Genomic DNA, 21,408 nt, shown 5'->3' with positions numbered 1-21,408 from the left:
CATAAGAGGCCAAGTGAGAGGGTGAGTGAATGGACAGATGTTTTGGACCCAGGCTTCAGCAGTGATTAAACACACACACACACACACACACACATATTCCTGTCTTCCTGCAGTTGCATTCTAGCGAGAAGAGACAGGTGATAAATAAACAAAATACGTAACATTAAGAAAGTAGAAAGTACTCTAGATGAGTATAAAGTGCTGATGAACAGGACTGAGATTTTTAAACCAGACAGATCTCACATATAAAATGACAGGTAATGATGATCTAATATAATAATATAAGGAATATAATAAACTGTATAGCTTCATGGGGACAGAGCACTCTAGGTAGAAAGGTTCAGGTGTGTCTGAAAAGTGGCATGGTAGCCTAGTAGCCACGGTGAAGTAGTTAGTATGGGGGCCAAGTAAAAGGAAGCAGAAGAGTACAGATCGTCGACTTAATTTGAGGAGCATGAGAAGTCACGCATCAATTTGAGCCAAAGCTATTTACACAGTCATGCTAACTGTTTTGTTGGGGGTGGGAGAATTGGGAGTTCAGGCTCATTCTCAGCTACACAGTATGTCCTAGGAAGCTTTAGATACATGAGACCCAGTCTAAAAAAACTTAAGCAAGAAAGAAGGAAGAAAGAAAAACAAAAGATGTTTAGGGTCAAAACCTGTTGAAGCAAGTTTAAGACAGATTTCAAAGAGAATAGTTTTAATTCCATATTTTTTTTCTTGACTAGAGAGTTGGAAAGGAGAGTGATTGCTGGAAGGATAATGTGAGGTCCAGAAAAGTGAGGGAAAGTCATCATATTTGTGACCCAATCAATAGTTAATGATGTAGAAAGACTGTCCAGCAGGGGGCAGTAGCGAGTAGTATAGCCCTTGGTATTAACATTTGGGGCTTATCATTCTTTGTTGTGGGGAATTCTTAGACATTATGTTTGCCATCATCCCTGGCCTTGGTCATTCCTCCATACACCTGTAATACTCCCTCAATTTAACAACCAGAGTTTCTTAGCACCGTACCAAATGAACCCTGGGGAGAAGAGGTGGGAAACAGCAGTATCTGCCTCTGATGGGGAGCAACTGTTCCTGACTAGCCCAGTGAGTTTCCAGATTGGAGTGCGTCTAGGGAGGAGGACAAGTAAACCAGTTGGAAATAGCGAAGAAGACAGTCCCAGGTCCAAAACTGTGGAGCGGGGGAGGGGGAGAAAATTATCTCCAACTGAAAGAGGTAGCTGTTTGCAGTTCAAATAGAGAACAAAACCACAGGTGTTTAGAGCGATGTTCAGAATGGCTGTGGTGGGGACCCAGAAGTGAATGGTCTTAGTAAAAGCAGGCCCTTTAGGGGTCACCTCGTCACCTCTTCTCTCCTGCATCCAATGGTGTGGAAGCTCTCTAGAGCTCTGAGATATCTTGTGATCTTATTTTATTTTTGGTTTTGGTTTTGTTGTTAAGACAGGGTTTCTATGTATAGTCCTGGCTGTCCTGGAACTCACTCTGTAGAATAGGCTGGTCTTGAACTCAGAGATCTGCCTGTTTTGCCTCCTGAGTGCTGGGATTTAAGGCATGGCCACCACCGCCCTGCTGGGATCATTTCCAATTTGATGCGTTCCTAGGTTCCTTGACTCTCCTAGGTGTAGGAAATTGAAATACAAAGTCCTGTGAGTTTGAGAAGTAAGACATAGATGCCCATAATTTCAGCAGGAAAGATTACTGCCCAGTCCTCGTTAGAAGACAGGAGCGTAGACCTGAGCAAGGCTAACACGGGTTCCTAACGAGATTTCCTCATCCACGAGGAACAGATTTTTTGTGCTGCCCACTGCTGCACTTGTTTCCCGCATGTCCTGTAGTCACTATTGGATTGCTGAGAGCCTGGGGACAAAGCAGACATGGTGCCTCCCACTCTTATTCTAGCACTTCAGAGGGAGAGGCAGAGAGGAGTGGGTGGCCAGCTTAGTTTTTCTAGGGTCATCTTGTGAGAAAGTTGCAGTCCCGTAGAGATTGCTTAATAAACTACACAAGTTTCAGGGACCTACTTCTGTGCATGTTATTGTAGTTTTTAAATTTTTATTTGTTTAGTTTTTTGAAGCAGTCTCACATCATAGGTTGATCTGGACTTAACTGACAGCCATCCTCCTGCCGTCAGCCTCCCAAGTGCCAAGGGTGCACATACGCACTACACCCCAGCTTAATACCATCTCAAATATGAGCAGACTGTAAACACGTGCCACAGGTTAACAGATTATAACTGTGCCATTATCTGGCCTAAAGGGAAACCCTCCAGTGAACATGCACTATAAATCTTGACAGCGCCCAGAGACACTAACGGAGAAGAAAAGAAAGCCTTGCCTGGAGAGTTAAGTTGGCATGGTGTCAGCCACATGATGGGGAGCCCCTGTATCAGAAAAAGCACTTGGGCTCTGGCTGGCATCTGCTGGGAGACAGAAAAGAAGAAGGAAAACTCAGAAAGATAAGACTGACCCAATGGAACACCATGGCAGCTTGGAGGGACTCTTATTTATTGAATTTTTTTAAAAACTACTCACTTTGTATTTTTCTTCAGAGTTTTCAGAAGTCTTTTTTTTTTCTTTTTTCCCATTTCCCTCCCCCAGAAGTCTTAATAATTAATACCCATTGTCTCCACAAGATGGAGTAAAACTTCTAGTTTGCAAACAGAGTTGAAGTTTGATTTTTTTTTTTTTTTAATCATTTCTGTTTGTCTGGAATAACCTAAGCCACTGATAATTATTTATATATTAGATCTTGGAAACAACTGTGGTAATTGAGAAAGCTTCCCTGCGTGTTAAAATGGTTAGTTTTTAAATTTAATTTTTTTTAATGGGAAATATACTCTTAAGACAAAAAAACCTTTGTAATATCCCTTCCCTTTGTGAGAATATAAGAACCAAATAAATGATTAGGCAGTTGGGGGTTCGTTGAGCCTCAGCACTTGGCAGGTGGATATAGCTGTCGTCCTGGGGCGAGTGCTCACCAGGGTCAGCAGGGGCAGGATTCAGCATGGCAGCTTCTCCTTCACAGAGCTTTGTTCTCACCTTTTACACACCACTCCTGATCTAACTTTCTGTGCCGTTTCTGTCTTCTAATCACTTAGTGAAAACATTGTTAAATTTGTTTTATTGCTGTTTTGCTCCTCTTATTTCCTAGTTGCTTAGAAATATCATGTAAGAGTTATCTATATGTGATAATAGAGCATTTTACAAAGGTTTTCTTTTTTTACTTTTAATTCTTTTCTTTAATTAAATTTTCCTATCCCTGTTTTGAGTCATAGCCTTCATCCTCGCTAGCATTGAACTCTTGGAAATCCTCCTGCCTCAGTCTCCTAAGTGCCGGGATCATGCTCATCTCATTATTTTCTGCGTTTATTTCCTCTTCCTACTTGTCATCATTGACCAAGGTTTTATAGTTCTAAAACAATACTTTATAATCAATATATTATCAGCTGCCAATGTAAATTTGTGGTTTTCTAGTAGTCCCACTAAAAAGATAAAAATAAAAAGCTGAAATTCATTTTAAGATTATGTTTTATATAATCTTGCCAATACAAATTTTAGCTTTCAAAACACAATTAATTTAACATTAATATTTTATATTTCCTCCTTTATTTATGAAATTCTTTAAATTCAGATTTAATAATTTATCACATCTCAGTTCTGACTAACTGTATTCCAGGTATTTTATTTCACTAGGGACAATAGTATTGTACAGTATACTTCTTTATCATAAGTTTTAAGACTGAATAAAATGCCTCTTAAGTTGTCAAATATCTTCATATTGCCAGCAGTGTATCTATGGAATAGGGTCCATCCAGTTCTCAGATCCTAGGGTTATGAGGAACTCTTAAGAGTAAGCAAGCTCCCTAGAGACACTGCTGACACAAGATACCTTGGGTTCTGAACTAAGATAACTAGATTGTGCTCACCATCCTAATCACCGTTCAGATCCCAGTGGCTTAGTTAAGGCTCTGTTGTTGGAGACCGCTAATGTGAGCATTCCATCTGTATCGCCCTCTTTTTATCTAACTCTTCTCTCTCTCTCTCTCTCTCTCTCTCTCTCTCTCTCTCTCTCTCTCTCTCTCTTTCTCTCTTTCTCTGTGTGTGTGTGTGTTTTTCGAGACAAGGTTTCTCTGTCTCAGCCTTGGCTATCCTGGAACTCACTTTGTAGACCAGGCTGGCCTCAGACCCTGAGATCACCCTGCCTTTGCCTAATGTTGCCATCTATATCTCTTAACAGGTGATAGGCTTAAATACATTTCCTTACTAACTGCTGAAAAGAAATGTTGAGTCTGTTCCTTTACTTGCCAGTTTAGAAAATGAATTCATGTCTTAGCAATCTGCAGAAACAGTTAACAGTGTTGTTAGATTTTATGGGATAATGGATTTTCATATTTGAGATGTCACCATCTGATTATAGTCATTCATTTTGATATTCACATCATCGCATCTTTGCCCTATCATTTGGCCAGGGCATCTATTCAACATGACCCTATTATCTGACAGTGTCCTGGTTTTCAACCGTCAGCATTTTCTGTCCACTATGTCCGTTTTTCTGTCTCAAGCCTACCTGCAGTCATTTCTCTAGAAGCCATGGTTCCTATTTAAAGAGCATCATGTCATGTGCTGGGTCTATTGCTTCTACTGGGTATCTTTGCTTGTAGACATTTTCAGTGGTGAGAAAGATCATTCTGAGAGTGAAGAATGTGTTTTGCAATGATTTACTGCAGTAATATTAAACTTGTAACATTACATTAGGCAACCATTGGTTTTCTGTACATTTTCAAAACATCAGTGTGATCTCATTTTTTCTTTCTTTTGAGTATGTTGTTTTGCTTGAGTTTTATTTGACAACCTGATTTGAACCAAGGAAAACTTATATGGCTCTTATAAAAATAAACTATATGAATTTCAGTTGTAAGACAATTTAAAATCTGAGAAATAACATAACAATAATAATAATTTTAAGTTAAAAAATAGCTTAAAATCTTCATATCGTTATTCTGATATTGTTTTATCTGCTTATTCAAGAGAAGAGTATGGTTGTAGATAGATATTTATATAACTTTATCTGGAAACTCAACTTCTGTAACGTGGATGCATTTGTTCTGAAGGTATTTGGGGCCTGGTGTGTAACTTCAGGTTCTCTCCCATCTTGTGGGCTCTTACTCAGCAGTGTAGGCAGAAGACGGCTTACAAATGCATAATTGAGTTCTCAGAAGTAGAGTGCAGTGCCTCACACTTCCTGGTGTTCAAGGCGTTGTCCCCGAGTCACACAGCACAGAGCAGTGTAAATGTGCACAGCCTTCCTTCTGCTAGAACTTGGTGTCTAAAGTTTACCCTCACTGGACTTAGTTTGGGGGAAGACCTTTGAAGATTTTGTTCTTTGGATGATGCTTTAATCTTTCAAGAATGAGCGGAAGCTCTTGTAAATGTTGCCGTGAGATTGAAAACCTCATGTGTTCACCTGTTTAATTTTTTGGAGATTGTCTCTTCTCTTTTCACTGCCTTTGGAAAAAAATGATAAAACTCAGCTTTTATGTAACTAGTAAATCTTGTCTGAAGGAATAGCTGTGGTTTGCAGGAGAGGCGCTCACCCACTCTGCATGTGAATCATCATTTCCTTTCCAAAGGGTGGCGCCCGGTCCCCAAACAACATCCCTCTCTGGGGAGCTCCGCTCGAGCACATGGAGTTCTTAGGCTCATGGGCGACACATTTCTTCTGTCCTAGAGGGCAGCGCCAGGGTAGGAGCCAGAGCCTTGCAGACACGGAGCTCTTAGGTGCTGTCTCACATGCCTGTGTTGTGTCCACTTCCACCATGACCAGGAAGCTGTACTTCCCCATCATCGGTTAGTAGGGGCAAGTCAGGGGTCTCTCAGTGGGATTTTTAGTATGAAACCTTTGGTTGTTGACATTTTATTTTTGACTCCAAAGTACATCAGATATTCAGTGAACTAGTTATTCGGTAATGGCATTTAAAGTTAAAAAGTTGTAAATTCAGTTCCAGGACAGCTACAAAGCTACAGAGAAATGCTGTCTCGAACAACAACAACAAAAAAAGTGATAAATTCTTTCCAAAATAAAAATTATTTGTGTTCTTCTTTGCTTTTGTTACATTGGATATAAATCTTAGTTCTGAATACATAGGTGTCATCTATAATTTTGCTCACATGAGCTGTCTTTGGCTGTAGAGATAGATTTCCTTAGCTTGTGAGAGAGGACAAGGTCACTGAAGGCTTCTTGGTGGTTTTTGGCACTTCCTTGAGGGGTTTATTTATATCTGGTAATTTTGAGGCACCATTGTCTAGCCTTTCAGATCTGTCCGTGGAAACAGCTTAACTTCTGCTGTGTGGTTTTTGATGTTGGTGTCCAAGTGTTGTTTCTTTCGTATGGTTGAGTAGAGTACAAACTGTTTTAGCCTCCCAGTTTTGGAGATGAAAATGAGCTTTTTTATTTGCCTTGCTGTTATGTAAGCAGTGGAAATGTTCTTTCTGCTGTTGTTACTTCTCAGAACTCTTGGCATCATTCGTCCCCTGGTCTTGTGTGTGAGATGCTCTTTCCGTCTCCAGTGAGACTGTGCTCTCGGGTTCTTAGAGCAGCGTCTTCCTAACCAGGCGCCTGTGCTTGAGTGCGCTGTGCGCTGCCGTGGGCATAGTGCTCACTGGAAGTTCAGGCAACAAAGCTTAGCTGTTTAAAGACGGGTCCCTGCTGTTTTCAGGGGTGACTTTCAAAAACTGCGCTTCTCACATGCAACTCTTCATGTTTATTCACTGTTGGAGTGTTCAGAGTGTGCTTTACTCTGTGTGGATGACTTTTATGCAAAGTGCAGATTAAATATTAGAGTGGGAAACTGAGAAGAATTTAAACCAGTCCCTAGTTGTTCTTGAACTTGTCATGTGGGTAGTCTTTCAAAAATCGATTAAAGGTTGAAATGTAAAACTTTATTCTTTGGTTTTTGAGGCAGGATTTCTCTGTGTAGCAGCCCTGATTGTCTTGGAAGCCTGGTGTTGAATTTACAGAGATCCTTCTGCCTCTGCTTCCTGAGTGTTGAGATTAAAGGCGTGCGCTGCCACCACCCGGCCAACAGTTTATTCCTCTTTATCATCCTGGACATTCATTGTCACTCTTTCTAGCCTTTATAGTAAAGGATCTGACTTCGAGTACCTGTGCTCTGTGATAGACAGTTGTGTGGTAGAGTTAGCACGTTAAAGTCAAACTGGCTGGAGTTTGTATGACTTGTAAGGGTTCTGGTAAGGATATATATCTGGTACAGTACAGTCCCGAGAATAACACCTTCCGTATGCAAGGAAGCTGTTGTATGTGGTCCCTCTCTTTGATGGATTTCATGTAACAGTAAGAGAAGGCCGCTTCGTTGATTCTGTGATTTATTTAAGAGAAAATAGACATGTTTCTCCGCCTGGCAGTTTAGGCATCTTTATTTCACCCTTTCTTTGTATCAGAAGGACAGTAGGCTTCAATAAGCTGTGGTGAAGAATCAATTTGTAAAAGTGAGAAAGTGCCCTTGAGGATCCCAAGTCAGCACCGATGGCTGTTTTATCTAGAAGAGGTCAAATTGTGCTCCGTCGACTTGCTCAAACCTAGAAAAATCATTGCTACTTCAAAACCAAGATAACTGCATCACAGTAATACCTGATAATTCCCTTCTGGTCACCATTCCTTCTGTCACCTTCAAACAGCCATGTCTTGTTTTTCCTCCTCCCCAGCCCATAGAAGGGGTGGATTTATTTGGCTTGTGGTTTGAGGGGGTACAGTCCATGGAGGCAGCGAAGGTGACAGGACCTGCTTCTGCCATGGCATCTGCTTGCCGCATCATGTCAGCATCTAGGAAACAGAAGGAACTGAAGCCGTAGCCACGGGTAGACCCACTTCCTTCAGCATTTTGACCTTATCCCCCCAATGTTTCACAGTCTGACAAAGCAGAACCACTAGCCAGGGACCAAGCATTCAAATATGTGAGCTTGTGGGGGACATTTGATATCAAACCATGTTTCATCTCTTAACTCACTGCTGTTGAACAAAGTGGACTCTAAGATGTGAAAGAAGCCACAGGCATAGTGTGAAAGGGGAAGAGAGGGTAGCAGAGAGTTACTTTAGTTTTACCTGTTGTGTGGATGAATTTTGGAAAATAAAGCGGGATGAGGGGGAGCTATTAAGCCTCACATTAGTAAAATTAGCCCAGAGCAGAGAAATTTAGACAGTGCTAGTCTGACCCACTCTTAGGATTTATGTGAAAAGAGGCACAATTATTCTTGTAGCTTTAACCTTTATTGTGTTTTAACCTTTTTTTATATTTATTATGTATACAATATTCTGTTTGTGTGTATGTCTGCAGGCCAGAAGAGGGCACCAGACCTCATTACAGATGGTTGTGAGCCACCATGTGGTTGCCGGGAATTGAACTCAGAACCTTTGGAAGAGCAGGCAATGCTCTTAACTGCTGAGCCATCTCTCCAACCTTTTAAAAACAATCATAGCTATAAAAACATAACCAAATATGAGAGAATATTATGAAATGTGTTTGAAACTGACAAAGGAGATACAAAGGATGCACTTGCAATGTAATTCTATTCTTAAAGGAAATGTTCTCTATAAAGAAGTCTGTTTTTCTTGGAGAAACTTAATAGGACTTTTCTCTGTGTTTGAGATTTTGATTGCTTCCATTAAACTCATGAACAGTGAGCATCTGTGGATGGACGAGGGCAGGAAGGGTACCTGTGAAACCTTAGTCTGTGTTGCACGTGGAAATTCTGGGAAGGCCAGCATGACTGGTTATTTTCCTTGTCTAGGAAGAGTTGTGGCTCTTAAACCCAGAAGGCAGTTACTTTAAACTCGTTTACTGTTTCCTAGGACTTCCACTTAAACAGAGTAAATTTGGAAGAATCTGCAGGAATGGAAAATTCTCCAGCTGGTGCTAGACCAAAGAGGAAAAACAAGAAGTCTTACGATTTAACTCCAGTTGATAAATTTTGGCAGAAACATAAAGGAAGGTAAATGAGAAATATTAGTAATTAAAAATGTTTATTCTTTAAACAGAACTGAAACGCTGCCTGACCTAGGATGCAGTCAACACAATCAGTGATTTTTTTTTAAAAAAAATAATGATCCTCATTGATGAGTGTCAATATTGCTCCATTTCTTTCTTTTCTTTTTTTCTTTTTAACTCGGGATGTATTTAGAGAATTTTGAATACCAATGGTTTTTCACAGATACTATGTATGAAAGAAGAATACATAGTATTCTTTTGTTACGAAAGTCATCGTTATTCTCTCATATTTTACTTTGATCATGAATCAAAACTGAAGAAACAAATGAACTCCCATATGCCGAGCTGTACTACTCAAGTTTCATACCCAAATGATTCCATTCTTACCACAAAGACCTCTGCATCCCTGTTATCCATACAGCAACCACAGTAGCAGGGAAACACGAGATTACACATCCACCAGTAGATGAATGGATGATGCTAACATCGTGTATTCTACATGCTGGGAACATACTCAACCATAAAGAAAACATTTTTCTTGATTCCTCTGGCTTCCTTAGATGTTCGTAGGACCATGTCTCTTCAGACGCTCACCCTGAACACTGCACAGGTCTTTCTGACCTTGAGTCTGACACACGGACCTGTCTTTCATTTGATTGTATGATAGAAAAACTTTGGGGCCATATTTTTGTTCATGTTGTCCCTTATACTAACCCCATCCTATATACATGGGGAGGCCAAGCCTGTGTCTGAAGTCCAGAGATTTGTTCAGTCATAGGAAACAAGGAGTGACAAGATTACCGCGATTTGCCTCATGGCGTAGGCAAGTGTGGACATCCCATTATTATGTCCTTTTCAAGTACCTTATGGGTCAGTAAATGCTGTAAAAATTACCTAGTTGTCGTTGTATCCAAAGAAGTTCTAAACAAAGAAAATTATTTCTCTAAGAAATAACACAATGTTTTTCATTAATGATTTTGCAAGTATTTTAAATGTGTGTCTGTAAAGACACAGGTGTGTCTCTGTCCTTGATCTGTGTGCTTTGTGGCCTCATCGTCCATTGTATTTAAAGAGAGTAGAATATAGCTGTACTTTAACATGCTGGAGGGTTTTGTGTGTTTACGGTTTTTTTTTTCTTTTTACTTAACACTTAAAAAAAAAAAAAGCCGGGTGGTGGTGGCGCACGCCTTTAATCCCAGCACTTGGGAGGCAGAGGCAGGCGGATCTCTGTGAGTTCGAGACCAGCCTGGTCTACAAGAGCTAGTTCCAGGACAGGCTCTAAAACCACAGAGAAACCCTGTCTCGAAAAACCAAAAAAAAAAAAAAAAAAAAAAATGTAAAGAAAGCCATGTGGCTGTAACAAGGATTTGGCTTCTCAGCAGGAAGCTGTTACTGTCTCTTTTTTTTTGACTATGGTAGTTTGAGATACTATTAAAATTTTTAAGTAATATCTTTACTTTGGAATTGGTGTCTGTTTTCTGCGCTATGGTGGCATATCATCAGAGAGGCCTTCAGAGAGTGTAGAGAGTTAGGAGTGCTCTTCACCGGAGCACACTAAGAGCGCTGAACTAAGGGTGCTGTTTTTAAAATTACGCTGGAGTAGTCCTCTGATATTGCTAATTTCAGTAGCAATGTTTATTTAATGCTTAAATATACTTGTCTTCCTTTGGTTTCAGTCCTGTAATTAAATAATAAGATATATTTTGTTTAAACAATTTATAATTGAAGAGAAAATGTGATTTCATTAATGAGAAGGCTGGAAGTAAAATTTAAGTTTGTTTAGACTTCTGATCTTGATACAAACTTAAAATTACATAGCTTTATTTATGTTCGCTGTTTTCTACGCAAGGTATATATAAAATATATTCAAAACTATGTGCTTTTAAAGTAATACTCTTGTATGTATTTCAAAATACACTTGCAAAACATGAATCTTTTACTTTTACAGTTAATCTAGTGCAATGTCGTTTCAGCCCCTTCCCAGAAGTTGCAGAATCAGTCCAGCAAGAGCTAGAATCGTACAGAGCCCAGGAGGATGAGGTGAAACGGCTGAAGAGCATTATGGTAAGATCCTGTTTGCATCCCGGAGCAAAGGTGGAGGAAGGACAGCTTCAGGGGGTTAGCAAAAGTGTTCACTTCCTTTTCCCTTGGAAAAGTTCAAGGCCATTTATTACCTGAATAACAAGATAGTCTTCATCTACTCAAGGGTGATGTTTTTGAGGGACTGCCTCACCGTAGCACAGACTAGCCTCAGACTCATGGCAGTCCTGCCTAAGCTGCCACAACCAGCCTTAATATTCTTTTTCAAAAACAAATTAAATATTAAGAAGAAACTGTATTTTAAGGCATGGATTGTGATTTGAAATAATACAAGTAATATTACTTTTAGAGATGTGTACACCAGGGTTGCTTGTTCTTCCCTACTGTGGACAGAATTCAGCTGTGAGCCTGAGTCCTGTGTCTCGGCAGCCAGCGTCTGGGCATTTCCTGTTTGGCAGTGCCAGCTGATCCTTTACACACTCCTGCTAAACTGGTGGCCACTAGAACCTTTCTGTAGTTGTCAAAGCGGGTGTGCTTACACCCCCAAAAGGATACTGTTCATGCAGGTGGCCCAATTTATTATTACTTATCTTTATCATTATCTTTGAGGTGTGTTGACTTTTCTGCTTGGGCCTGGTGATGGTACAGTTCTAAGAGCTTTTTCCTCCCTTCACAGGGTCTAGAAGGAGAAGACGAGGGAGCTATCAGCATGCTCTCTGATAACACTGCCAAGCTCACGTCAGCTGTCAGGTGAGTGCATATGTCCCCTTTGCAGTCTTCCCCATGGTGGGCTTTACTTTGGAAGATAAAAATCGTGAATAACTTCCACAATAGGAAACAGTAGGCATCAGCAGCTGCGCCTCGGAGTCTGAAGACGTGAAGGCTTTGAGCACATTTAAGCTGATCTCTGTTCCTCAGCCACAGTAGAGAAACTGCCTCTGTGAATAGTTAGCAATTTCCAACTCAGGTAATTTTACTAGGAAAACAGTATTAGTAATGAGTGGAATCAGTCATTGTTATTTTTTGCTATTGCTACCACTATTAATTCAGTTGGAACAGGTTTTCAATACTTTTAGAACTATAGGTAAAAGCATGTTTCTATTAATCTCGTTTTATTCTAAACCCCGAAACGTCGGAAGCAGAATGTGCAGCTGTAGAAGTAATGAGTTGGCAGCAGGCTATTGTAAGCTAGTGTTCACCTGTGTTACTAGAGTGATGCATATGGTCTGGGGTCAAGCCAGGGCTCTAGTTGAGTGGATAGCTTAACTTGTCACTTTGGTTCAGTGTTCTGAGTTTCCTCATGAGCACCAGACAGGGGTTTTGTTGAGGTCTGTGTTACTTTCTTAGAAATTTTGTGGTTAATTTTCGATTTTTTGTAACTTATAGTTCTTTGCCAGAACTCCTTGAAAAAAAAAGACTTATTGATCTCCATACAAATGTTGCCACTGCTGTTTTAGAACACATAAAGGTAAATGTAACTTTTTCCCTCCACAATCCACTGATATCTGTTTCTCATTGAGCGTCTCTTAACATTGTAAGGTATAATTACAGGAGGCAGCAGGGCTGTGTTCGTGTTCTGCAAATGAACCTCAGAATCCAGGAAGACCACTTACTAACTAGTGGTTGGGCTGCAGAATCGCAATACTAGCTCTACATTGACTGTTCTTACCGGTAATAAACAGCCATGTATCTAACCATCGGCAGTGCAGATTTTTAATTCTGCATTGGTGGTTGTTCTTTGTGTTGGGCATGGTTTCACAGTGTGACTTGGGCTGACCTCAACCTTAGTATATCCTTTTCTGTTGTGTTCGTGTTGTTACTTCCCTTCTTGTCATCATGGACCGAGGGTCAGTGTCTAAAGCAGTGTTTCTAACCATAATATAATATCAGCTGCCAGTGTCATTTTAGATTTTTCTAATAGTCACATTAAAAGGGCAAAATAAGGAAAATTTGAGTATATTGTACATAACCATAATGTCCATAATATTAGTATTTCAACATACATTCTGTTTATAACATGAAATTTTATATCCTCTTTTATATATGATATCTGATAAGTTCATAGTATCTTTATGGGCATATCACATCTTAATTCATATCAGCCTCAAACTCCGGATCTCCCTGACTTCACCTCCCAGGTACTGAGACTATGCACTAAAGTGCCCAGCATAGGAATCCTTTTTGATGTGATACTGCTTAAAATACACTAAAGTACACTAATTACATGACTCATTTGTGTAACTTGATTCTGAAGTTTTTGCTTTAGACATCAAAACACTTTGCTTTCTCTCATAAGACAGTGACTTTTGAAACAAATACATTGGAGCTGATCAGTATTGTCTTCATAGCTCTTTTCTTACTTATAGTTACCACACATGAGCTTGTTTGAGTTCTTCAGTATTCTGCTGTTGTTAGTTCTCAAGACATCCAGTTAAATCCTGTGGCCAGACAGACAGACTTGCTTTCCACTCCGTGTGATGCATTTGAAACGCTGAAAGATGAGAGTATGTGCTGTGTTGGGGGCTGCAGACCACCAGACCCTGAATTCCTGTCAACAACTTGTTTTCCTCTGCTCTGTGCAGCCTGCAGCTGCTCTGAGCAGGAGACCCTGATGGCAGGGGAATGGGTTCTGATGAGTCTGCAGCTGAAAATCCCGAGAGCAGGGGCATGGCCAGAGCCTATATAAGCTGTCCCTGAACACAGTAAAGGGGCATTCTTGTTTCAAGGATGGCCATGTCTCTGTGTGTTTAAATCTCCAGGCCCTTGCCCGAGGCTCACAAACTGTCTCTTATAGTGCAGGTGCCATAGTGCAGGCAAACAGTGCAGTGCTGCTCACCAGAGATGCAGAGAGTACTTTGATTGGTTTTGTTTTTGTTTTGAGAAGGGACTTAGACATTTTATTTGTTAATCATTTATAAAGCCAAAAAGCACTAGAAAATAATTGATACATAGATAATGGACATTGTGCAGTATGGAATTGAGCCTGTATAATTTCTGTTCAGCTGACACTTTGATATTTTTGATACTCAGTATTTTTCACATTCTTATAGATATGAACTGTAGCTGTGAAGTCAGTGTTTCTGTTAGTGTCTTCACTTCCGTATGTTGCTCCTCTATTAACTGGAAAAACCTTTTTCACCAGTTTCAGTGAGGTCATTGTCTGCTGCAGAGATAACACAGTGTGTACAACCAGGGAGAGTTATTCTTTTCTCCTGGCTTATGTATTCTTCCACCATGTGTCTTTATGAATATGCTCTTTAACAGTAGGCCAGGCTAGAACTTCTGGTTTTAGAACATTTTGGTTAAAAAAGCTTACTTATAGTATTCAGTCATGTTTATGGATGTGACTATATCTTTGGTCATGCTCTAAAAATCTCTAGTAAATATAACAATTTCTTCTTTCTAATAGAGTTTATATTACAATGAAAATAAAGTAAATATCATGGAAAAAAGATGTCAAGAAGTGATGTTAGAACAGCAAAGAAGACGAATAAGAGGCAACAAAGAGCAACTGTCAGGCCAGGTCTGAGGTTAAGTGGTTAAGGAAGTAAGTCAGCCTTGATGGATGCCAGGTTAGTGGAGTTCTGAATCACTAGAAGCAGCCAGTTAGTGGAGATCTCAGAGACGGCCATTCTAGGCAGGAGTAATAGCTGTAAAGTAACGGGCATGTTTGAGAACCTGGAGCCTGCTGGGCTTTACTGAGGAGACAGTGGTAGAATAGGGAGTCCAAAAGGTAAGGATTTCATTATGATGGAGTCATGTGATGTATGTTTCAAATGGCAAGTATGTTGAGGGAGAGGTGGAGATTCTGAAAATAAGCTTGAAGTAGAAAACTATAAGAAAACGGTGCCGTGTAAAGTACACTTTGCATGTGATAGCCCTTGTGATTGTCTTTTCACGCTATGATTTGGATGCATTTATGCCAGTGGACGGTGTCTGTGTAAGATAGTTTACTATGCCATCACTCCTGGCCTAAGCAGTTCTACCTGAATGACCCTATGCTTTTGGGAAAGTGCTTTGTCTAGGATTGTTGATTCTTTAGAAAGGACATCTTAGGCTAGAAGCTAATTTGTCACTCAAGAACTAGCATGCTTTTATATGTAAAAGACTTGTGTGCAAGTAAACTGGTTGATCAGCCATCAGGAAGTAGGAGAGCCATGTGTGTTAACAAAGAAAACCATCACTCAGAGCTTTAAAATACAGAGTCTGTAAAATAAATGAGCATTCAACAATAATTCTTTATTAAATCAAAGTGAACTACTAGCGCCACTTAAACCCTCAGAAGATTAGTAAACTTCATTGAGAATATTTCCCCAGTCCTTATCCAGCTGAAGTGCCTTTTAATGTTCCACTGAAACATCGATTAGAGGTGATGGCTAGGACTTCTAAAGAAATCAGTTTCCTTGTGTCCTGCCTCAGAAAATGAACAAAGGGGATATATAAAGCAACTGTACTCTAAACGTGTGTGTGTGTGTGTGCGCGCATATGTACATACACATACATATTTATAAGTAAAATAGCGACAGGCAGCTGTTGAAAACAATGCTCTGTGTAGTTTCTTCAGATGGGGGCAGGAGGGCTTTGAGAAGGAATAGTCATGTATTGGCTTCCTGGTCCTGCTTAGTTGTTCTAGGTGCATATTTATTTTCCATGTCTACAGATGAATTACAGTCCTGTTGAGTACATCACATATGTACAAGTTATCCTGATGTAACAAATTCTATTAAAATACACGTATAGCAAAATTTAAATTTTTTTGGTCTGTCAAGAGCCCTTTTTTAATGTTGGCCATCTTTTTTATGTTCCTAACCAGTAAATATTTTTTATTGTCAAAACATTATGATTTTTATGTAGAGTTCTCAGCGCATTCTATAATTGAGATCTAGAAATTGCTCATAACTAAGCATGCATACCACTCAGTAGACAATGCCCCATTCCCCTACACATGGTTACTACTCTTCTGGCCTGTTTCCATTAAGTTTGACTTTTTAGAGTTCACATATAAGTGACACGTGTTAGGTTGTCTCCCTGGTTTATCTGACAGCATCGTGTTCTCAGTTCCATTCATTATATATGGTTTTTCTGTACCTCCTGTGCTTGTTGTAAATGCAGGGCTTCATACTCCTAACAGTATATTTTAAGCACACACAAAGTGTACTCTTTTCTTTTGACATTGTTCTATATCATAAACATGAAGGAATAAGAAGGGAAGTTTCAAAGGACATCACATATGCCTTTATTAACTATAGCCCTCTGTTTATTGTCCTTTTTTAAAATATGTCTTTTTTTTAAGTTATTCTTATTTATGTATTTGTGTGTATGAGCACATCCATGCTGGTGTTGTCAGCTGCCAGAAGAAGATGTCAGATCTCTGGGAAGTGGAGTTGCAAGTAGCTGTGAGCAGTTGGGTGTAGGTGCTGGAAACTGAACTTGATCCTCTGCAAGAGCAGCGGACACGCATGCTTGCTGAGCCATCTCTCCAGTGCTGTGTCTTTGGGGTTTAATTATGAGCCTTCGTTTATTTTAGAGTAGTTTTAAGTTTAAATTGGAAAAAAAGAAAAAAGATTGAGCTTGCCTAGCATGTGTAAGGCCATAGGTTCAATCAGTTGTACCACGGTGTGGGATTAGATTGAAATATAAAAACAGTTTCTGCATACCCTGCCACTCTCATCTAATATAATATTACTGATAGTTTCTCCCACTAGTAAGAGTTTGCATTAGTGTAGCATGTTTGGTAAATCAGTATTAATATTTATGCATTCTTGTTAGCTTGAGTCCTCAATTTACCTTGGAGTTTATTTTTGTGATATATATTAACTTTAAGTTTTGATGACTGTAGGATGAATTATATCTACAATTACAGTACCAGATTGGGTAGTCTCAGGATCCTCAAATCACCCCTGTTCCACTGTTCATCTTTGCTTCTCCCTGCAGCCTCATCTTCCGCTGGAGACCTAACAGCCGTTGATCACTGTGCTGTTTTTATACTATCACATTTTCTAAGATGCGTGTCAGAATCATGTAGTGCACAGACTTTTCACATTGGCTTCCTGGTTCAGTCCTTGCAGTGGCTGTCTGTGTCTTTGGGAACTGTTCTTTCTCTGCTCTGTACTGTCACTGTCTTGTGTCTCAGGGAGCCACTGAGGTCTCTCTTGGCCTGCTCTTTTTTTTCTATTTTTTAAAATGATTTTATTAAGCTATACATTTTTCTCTACTCCCCTCCCTTCCTCCCACCTCCCCTTCAGCCCTCTCTTATGGTCCCCATGCTCCCAATTAACTCAGGAGATCTTGTCTTTTTCTACTTCCCATGTATGTCTCTATTAGGGTCCTTATTGTTGTCTAGGTTCTCTGGGATTGTGATTTGTAGGCTGGTTTTCTTTCTTTTATGTTTAAAAACCACTTATGAGTGAGTACATGTGATAATTGTCTTTCTGAGTCTGGGTTACCTCACTCAAAATGATGTTTTCTACATCCGTTTGTCTGCAAATCTCAAGATGTCATTATTTTTTCTGCTGTGTAGTACTCCGTTGTGTAAATATACCACATTTTCCTTATCCATTCTTTGGTTGAGGGGCATTTAGGTTGTTTCCAGGTTCTGGCTATGACAAATACTGCTATGAACATAGCTGAGCACATGTCTTTCTGACACGATTGAGCATCCTTTGGATATATACCCAAAAGTGGTATTACTGGGTCTTGAGGAAGGTTGTTTCCTAATTTTCTGAGAAATCGCCACACTGACATCCAAAGGGGCTGTACCGGCTTGCATTCCCACCAACAATGCAGAAGTGTTCCCTTTTCCCCACAACCTCTCCAGCATAAGTTGTCATCAGTGTTTTTGATCTTGGCCATTCTTACAGGTGTAAGATGGAATCTCAGAGTTGTTTTGATTTGTATTTCTCTGATGGCTAAGGATGTTGAGCATTTCCTTAAGTGTCTTTCAGCCATTTGAGATTCCTCTGTTGAGAGTTCTCTGTTTAGGTCTGTACTCCATTTTTTAATTGGATTATTTGTTCTTTTGATGACCAATTTCTTGAGTTCTTTGTGTATTTTGGAGATCAGATCTCTGTCTGATATGGGGTTGGTGAAGATTTTTTTCCATTCTGTAGGCTGTCGTTTTGTCTTGTTGACCATGTCCTTTGCTTTACAGAAGCTTTTCAGTTTCAGGAGGTCCCATTTATTGTTTCTCTCAATGTCTGTGCTACTGGGGTTACATTTAGGAAGTGGTCTCCTGTTTGGCCTGCTCTCTTGGTCCTCTCTATGTAGTAGCAGGCTGTATTTCAGAGTTCCACTGAGGTTGCGAGGGATAAGAGGGTTTGGGGACAGAGTGGGGCTTAACAGCTTTCAAGGTCCAATGGATGGAATAGGGCTGTTGGAGCAGCCTACCTGCAGGAAACTCACCTGCTGGCTGGCTAGAGAAGCCGAGCCATTTCCGTTTTCTATGGCACATCTTTTCTTACTTTTCTGGTAAGGTATCATTCATGGATCTTGTCTTTGGTAATGTATCTGACAACTATAACCATATCCAAGACTCTCTAATTTCTTGTAATAAACAAGGTTTTTCTCCTTCTAGTTGTTTTAGATGTTACTATATATATGGTCCCTTCCAGTCTGTGCCTAGCTTGTGTATGTGACTGTTTTACTTTTCCTAACACCATTTATTGAAAAGAGTGTCTCAGTTGTGTTGTTTTTATCAAAATTTGATTAACTATATTTCTTTGAGTCCTTTTGGTGGGATTTCTTTTCTCTTAGAATGAAGTGTTGGTCAATTATTTGATCAATACCACAGTCAAATGATTATGGTAGCCTCTCAAATCTTGTAGTCAAGTAATGCCATTCTTTCAAATTTAATCTCCTTCCTTAATTTGTTGGCTATCATACATCTCTTGCCACTCCATGTCATCACAAAATTATTTGTCAATACCTACACAATAACTGACTAAGCTTTGTATTAGGACTCTTGGGTCTTTGTGTCAAACCAGAAAGGACTGGCAAACTGACAGTGTTCGATGTTTTTCTCTGTGATCCTTTCTTGAAGTTTTTGATGCTAATATAATTGGTAGTTGTACTTTAGGCATTCAGTTGTTCATGGTGCTATATAACTTATATCCTACAATTTTGCCAATATTTACTTTTTAGTTCCAAGACTTTTTTCATGTTACTTATTTGGGCAGTTTTGTCCTCTGCAACAGAAAGTTGTCTTGTTCCTACTTATTCAGTATGCCTTTATTTCCATCTCTAGTTGACTGACTTGCTAGGCCGTACAGTCAATGGCAGTGCTAAGACATTCTTGCCTTGCTCTGGACCTTCTCATCACTACCGTCCTGTTTTTTTAGAAAAGACTACAGATATTTGTTTTTTTGTTTGTATGTTTGTTTGTTTGTTTAGTTGGTTGCTTTGGATTTTATGTTGCAGTTTTTGTTGTTGTTATTTTGTAAATGTTTAGTCAAATTTAATAGTATACTAGTGTTCCCTTCAGTTTCCAATGTCACAATGGGTGGGTGCACCCCTCGTGGTCCTGACTTCCTTGCTCATGTTCTCCCTCCTTCTGCTCCTCATTTGGACCTTAAGAGCTCAGATCGTTGCTCCAAATTGAGTCTCTGATTATATCTTTTTGAGTTTGTGGATACACAGTTGTTCAAAATTCATTTTTATCTCCTTAATGTTATTGATCCCTGAGAATAACCTTTCCTTTATCATTTCTGGTCTTAGGAATCTGTCCAGTTTCTTGGATTTCTTGTATATGACTATAGGAACATCAGTTTAATTGGTCTTTTCAAATAATTAGCTTTTAGTTCCTATGCTTTTTGTCTTCATTTCTTGTTTGTTTGTTTTTCCCTAGGTCTTCTGCTGCTTTGGTTGTGATTTTCTGTTCATTTTCTAGGTTTACCTTTAAGTGTTCAATACATTGCTTGAATATATTTAAACCAAACAGTTTCTGAAAGCCTTAGCAGTTTATATGTTTTCATAAAACAGTATCGATAATTAATATTTATTATTGTTCTCTCAAACAAGACAGTGCATTTCTAGAAAGTCAAGCCCAATGAAGAATGTCTAACTTCAACTTCTGTTACCTAACTTCTGTTAAGAGCCTTACTGAAAATCTGTTGTTATTATTATTATTTAAAGAATAGGCAATCTTTCTACCTTAGGGACCCAAAATCCTGTTCTTAGTTTAAGAATAATTGGAAGGCTATAAACTTAGACCATACTACCTTAATAAATCATGGGACTGCTCTCATTAAATTGTATTTTAATGTCATATCTTGGCCATTAAAGTTGCCTCACAGAACAGCCACATGAAATCCATAAATGTGAATAGCACTAAATACTGCGTTCTTACACTAAACAGTTCACTCTAGCTTAAGACACAATGTAAGTAAAATATATATATGTAGCATACAAATATATATATTTAAAGGCAGTGTTTCACTATGTAGCCTGGCTGGTCTGGAACAGGTTGTGTAGGCAGGGCTGGCTTCAGGCACACTGACATCTACCGTCTCTGCCTCTCTAGTGCTGAAATCAAAAGCATGCAATCACCATGTTGGCTAAGTGGTAGTTTTTATAATGTGTCATAAAGTAAAGCTTTTTAGAAAACCTTTCTGACAGGAATTTTCTTCAGTTGTACTACTCTCTACCCTGAGAAAAGTGAGGTAACGAAGAGAGGATTAATTTTATTCAACAAACTGAAAAATATGGGGGAAAAAATGAATACTTTTAGGAGCAGTGCAAAGTGACAGTTGAGAGACGGGCCTTCCCAGGGTTACTTCTCTGTGCTGTCCTGTTGTGCAACACTGTATGTTTATGTGTGCATCATGTGCCACAGAACGTGTGTGGAGCTTAGAGAACTCGTGTCAGACATCAGCTCTCCTGTGGGAGTCACCAGGCATGACAGTAAGCACCTTTAGCCAAGGAGCCATCTTGCCAGCCCCATTTTTAATTTAACTGTGTGAGTGCTTCAGGACTTTAAAACTATGGCCTTGTGTTCCACTGCCTTTACTGCTTCCTGATGCTCACACGTGAAATCCATTCCTTGATCTGCCTCTCTTCAGATGGCTCTGTTCTGTTGTGTCCTGGGATGATCCGACTGAAAACAACTAATCATGAGTCTCCAGATCACTTCAGAACTCAGCTCAAAAACAATACAAACAAAAAGACATGACAATAAGGGATCTTGCTTGTTGAACGAACACTAGAAATATAAATATAAGTAGGCTACCTTTCTGTCTGGTTAGGTTGAATGTGTGGATCCCCATGCTACAAAAGTAAACTCACAGTCAAAAATAAGAAACTGAACTATGTTTAAATAAACATTTGCTTATGTATTTGATCATAAGAAATAGAAATTTGTTAACAGA

At 39.4% G+C, this 21,408-nt stretch overlaps 1 protein-coding gene across 1 annotated transcript in view; it reads left to right on the top strand.

Moving 5' to 3' along the window:
* The window catches only part of Scfd1 (sec1 family domain containing 1), a 68,436-nt gene that overhangs the window by 20,455 nt on the left and 26,573 nt on the right, over positions 1–21,408 (top strand). The window contains exons 11-14 of the mRNA XM_057783419.1: positions 8,872–9,011; positions 10,981–11,071; positions 11,724–11,797; positions 12,434–12,515. Of these exons, the coding sequence (XP_057639402.1) occupies positions 8,872–9,011; positions 10,981–11,071; positions 11,724–11,797; positions 12,434–12,515 (387 nt within the window). The remainder of the gene's footprint in view (positions 1–8,871; positions 9,012–10,980; positions 11,072–11,723; positions 11,798–12,433; positions 12,516–21,408) is intronic.

This window comes from Chionomys nivalis, chromosome 10, assembly GCF_950005125.1.
Source record: "Chionomys nivalis chromosome 10, mChiNiv1.1, whole genome shotgun sequence".
NCBI lineage: Eukaryota > Metazoa > Chordata > Mammalia > Rodentia > Cricetidae > Chionomys > Chionomys nivalis.
This window is presented reverse-complemented; position numbering and strand designations above follow the sequence as displayed.